The following is a 4,180-nucleotide window of genomic DNA, read 5'->3' on the forward strand; positions in this document are numbered from 1 at the left end:
CCCTGCCAGCATGGCCAATTGGCCGTGCTGGCAGGGGCTGATGGGAATTGTAGTCCATAACATCTGGAGTGCCCAAGGTTCGCCACCACTGCGGCATGTCCAAGAAAGAATCCTATGCCAATGCAGGGAGGGGTGTGGGGTGTGGAGCTATGGAGATAGATCCAAGCTTGGTTGTCAACGACTGGATCTCCTGGTGCAGGGATTGGGTATAGACTACAACCCACGGATGCCTCTGAAGGCACTTGTTTTCAGAAAAGCCCTACCATTAAAGGTCACTACGGTGGGTAAAACATGCCCTTGGGAGATTTGACCAATCTTTGTTATCCAACGATCCCTCCAGGTACTTACGTCAACGCCATCCGCATACCTCATGGCCAACGGACGGATCTGAATGATGGAGACCTTCTGACCTTTGGCCATCCCAACCCAGTCCCGGAGGGCTGTGCCCTGCCACCCCCACACGGCAACTCCGAGTTCTACTTCCTCTTCCAGAAAGTCCAAGTGCGACCCCAGGATTTCGCTGCGATCATGGAACCAAAAGCCCCTGGGGATTTATCGTGTGGCTTCCGACCCGTGTTGCCTTCTGGCAACCACCGCCTCCGTCCACTGCCCCGCCTCTCGCCCACCTCTTTCTCTTGCCGCCCCAAAGCCACGCTTATCCTGAGCTCCATTGGCAGCCTCAGCAAACTCAAGTCACAGCCGTTCACGTTTTCCCTGGGCCAGAGTCAGTGTACGGAGCCGCCTGCCCAGCCGAGAGCCTCTCGGAATCGCCGCAAGTCGGCTCACACACTGCTGCCGGAACTGGAGGATGAAATCACACGACTTGAAGAGGAGCCGCCGCCCCCGAAGAAGGAGCAGGCGTTTGGCAGATACGTGCATAGCCACAACCCCTTGCAGCTCCAGCAGAGGGTGACGGAGAGGAGCAGGAACTTGCAAGAGGATGTGGGACCAAAGCTTCACGTCACACCCAGTGGGTGAGTCCCATTCTTTTGTGCAGAAGGTGCCAGGTTCAATCCCTGCTACTTCCAATTAGAGGAACTCTGCAGGTGGGGATGGCCTGTTGGGGGTTGGGGGCAGAAGCAGGCGGGTTTTGAGGGGTAGGCAGAGGAGTGCACCCAGATGGCAGGTATAGTTCTTGGGAGTCAGGTGAGGAGTCGAGAGGGCTTTGCAGGGTTGGCAGAGTCTCATGCGCCCAGGTGCTCCTGCTCTGCCAACCGATGGGCTCTTGGTGGTGGGATGGGAAGGCGGGAGGGCTTCTTCAGGGTCCACTTTTCCATCTCCACGCCCTCGCCTCTCCGAGAGGCATCCTGCCTTTGAACGTGAAGGTTCCATATAGCAATTGCGACTAATAATGTAACTCCCTGAACTGGGTTAATCCCTTTCAGGTACCGCAATTCATTGATTCTCAGCCTTTCGTACCTTTTATCTCACCAGTCTCTATCAAAGAACCTGTGTGTTTCACCCTTGCTGCTGTGTTCAGATTTGTGAGTTGGGGCATTTTCTATAATGTGATGATGATTTAGAAATGACCTGGTGCAAAAAATTTTTGGGGGGTCATGGTGGGGTGGCTGCCCATGGGGGGGGCATCCAACTCAGGTTTTGCCCAGGGCTCAGGTTTGCCTAGGAACGCCTCTGCCCCCTTTGCTGAGGGGGGGGGGGGGCTGGCGAGGGAACCTGCTACTAAAAATTTTGGATCCCACCACTGCCCCATATACTTGACAGGGTAGAGCACTGGAGAACTCTGTGTTATCGGATAGCTCAATATGAAGTTTAACTATATCCAAATCTGATTGTTCCAAAGTCCAAATATTATAAATATCAGGTGCCAATACGTGGCAAAGGACTGCATTATCCAAAAGTGGTTTGCAAAGCCTGAAAAAGTGTGATCTGGGCTTCTGCTGTTTTATTGAGTTGTGTCTTCCCCTTTTTTAAAAAAAGGGGTCGCCATACCAAGTACATTTGGACCTGCGGGCGCCCTACTCAAATGGTTGGGAGCTACTAGCCCAGAGAACAACACTTTGCGTCTCTCTGCCTACACTTGGATGTGTTTGTAATTTTATTTATTTATTTATTATTTATTAAATTTAATAGACCGCCCTACCACCGAAGGGGGTTTATTAAATTTATTAAATTTGTTATACCGCCCACCCACCGAAGGGCTCTGGGCGGTGTACAGAAGATAAAACCATTTAAAATATAACTACAGCAGGATAATTAAAATCGAATTAAATACATTTTACACGTGCCAAACAGTAAAATTTTGTACATCCATGTGATGGATGATACATTTTAGGTTTGATAAGAATTTTTGTTTTGAATTTTTGGCCCCTATCCACTCAAGGTGGCTTCAAAACTCTTAGAAAACGCACACTGCTAATCTTACAGGAATTGCAGGACAGATGTATGCCGAATGCCCACGGCACTTAGAAAGTGTGTCGAGGAATGACAACATTCTTTTCTGGTCCTCTTCTGCAGGAAGCGGCGTGGTCGGCCACGGAAGAACCCTCTAGGGGGCACCTGCCAAGTTTTCTCCCAGACTCTTTCTGCATCCGAGCCGTGTGCAGCTCCCCGTTGCCGCCTTCCCCAGGATGAGACCGTGGAATGGGTCCAGTGTGACGGCTGCGACGCCTGGTTCCACGTGGCCTGCGTGGGCTGCAGCTACAGCGCCGTGCAAGAGGCAGATTTCCGCTGTGCTGCCTGCCGCTCATAACGCACTTAGGCAACAGGGAGGAACAATCCCCCTCTTCCCCAAAACGGATGAGGCTGTAGCAGTGAACCCAAATGCAACATGTGCATGGGTGTACCTACCAGAGCTTTTGAGAAACCACCAAGTGGGGATACACACACTAGTGAAAATTTTGCACAAGTGAAGATTAGCACGATGAGAGCATCAAGCACACGTAAAAAGGATAGGTCCTGTAACTGAAATGATTACAGGACCCCGGCATCATAACAGGAATTGCTGGAGGATTTTGCTGAATTTAAGCGAGCCCAGTCCTACCTGCCCCTTTTCTTAGAAGAAGAAGAGAAGAAGAGTTTGGATTTATATCCCCCCTTTCTCTCCTGCAGGAGACTCAAAGGGGCTTACAATCTCCTTGCCCTTCCCCCCTCACAACAAACACCCTGTGAGGTAGGTGGGGCTGAGAGAGCTCTGAGAAGCTGTGGCTAGCCCAAGGTCACCCAGCTGGCGTGTGTTGGAGTGCACAGGCTAATCTGACTTCCCCAGATCAGCCTCCACAGCTCAGCGGCAGAGCAGGGAATCAAACCCGGTTCCTCCAGATTAGATACACGAGCTCTTAACCTCCTACGCCACTGCTGCTCCCTTAGGTAAGATGCACTGCTGAACTACCAGCTAACCCAAAGCACACGGATCAAAATGTACGAGACAGCTACGCATATTCATGCGATGCCAGCAAATGGACTTTTGCACTGTATCCGCAGTAAGGTGGGCTGACGCACATGACCGAAGGAGGCTTGTTTGAACACAAAAATCGGTGCATAGACAATGCCCCTGTGTCACTACGGGCTCTCATTCCTCCAAGTCTTGAACAAAAAACCCAGGCCTGTAGCTGGGCTGCCTCAGGACTACGATAAAACTGTATGAAAACGCAAACACGCACGTCAGGTGGAAATTGTACAACGGTGCACGTTTTCCAGTTGTGTGAAGCGCTTTGTGCAAAAAGGTCACAAGCTGCATCTTGTGCCTTCTGATTGTTACTCCTGGGAGGTGTGTGTGTGTGTTTGTGTGTGCACGTGCGCATGAACATGTTTTGGGTGCCTCTGGGGGAAAACAGACAGCTGTAACTAAAGTCTGGCTACTGCCTTTCTGCAGTGCGGTCCAAGCATCTGCAGGCTCCCAGAATGAAACGTTTGAGAACAGTTACCCAAGGGCAATCAGCATAGATACCGCAGGGCGTTTCCCCACTTACTACGACCCCCCCCCATGCCACGTGCTGCCCTCAGCGCGCATCATTTCTGGCGCACGCCCAGGCGTCATCAAAAGGCACCGTTTTCTCCAGCGCCAGGGATGCCGCGCGCCGAGGGAGCGCGACAGCGGCAGTGTCGGGGCGGCTGCGTTGTCGCCGCCCCAGTAGCGGGGAGTGCCGGGGGACCCCGCGCTACTTGAGGAGAGTAGTGCGGGGCTTAAGGTAGGTGGGGAAAGGCCCACAGTTAAGAAAGT

At 52.1% G+C, this 4,180-nt stretch overlaps 1 protein-coding gene across 1 annotated transcript; it reads left to right on the forward strand.

The window, feature by feature from the left end:
* The first annotated feature begins 209 nt into the window (after positions 1–209).
* Positions 210–2,998, forward strand: TCF19 (transcription factor 19). The gene is made up of 2 exons (XM_048508901.1): positions 210–974; positions 2,476–2,998. The coding sequence occupies exons 1-2, from the start codon at positions 292–294 to the stop codon at positions 2,708–2,710; spliced, it is 918 nt and encodes a 305-aa protein (XP_048364858.1). The 5' UTR covers positions 210–291; the 3' UTR covers positions 2,711–2,998.
* Positions 2,999–4,180: the final 1,182 nt, after the last annotated feature.

Source organism: Sphaerodactylus townsendi, linkage group LG10 (genome assembly GCF_021028975.2).
Source record: "Sphaerodactylus townsendi isolate TG3544 linkage group LG10, MPM_Stown_v2.3, whole genome shotgun sequence".
Lineage (NCBI taxonomy): Eukaryota > Metazoa > Chordata > Lepidosauria > Squamata > Sphaerodactylidae > Sphaerodactylus > Sphaerodactylus townsendi.

What these genes read in the sequence shown, in the direction of transcription:
- TCF19 (XM_048508901.1), top strand. Translation starts at nt 292, where the DNA reads ATGCCCTTGGGAGATTTGACCAATCTTTGTTATCCAACGATCCCTCCA. An exon ending in CTTCACGTCACACCCAGTGG is followed by an intron (nt 975 to 2,475) that starts GTGAGTCCCATT and finishes CCTCTTCTGCAG; the next exon opens with GAAGCGGCGTGGTCGGCCAC.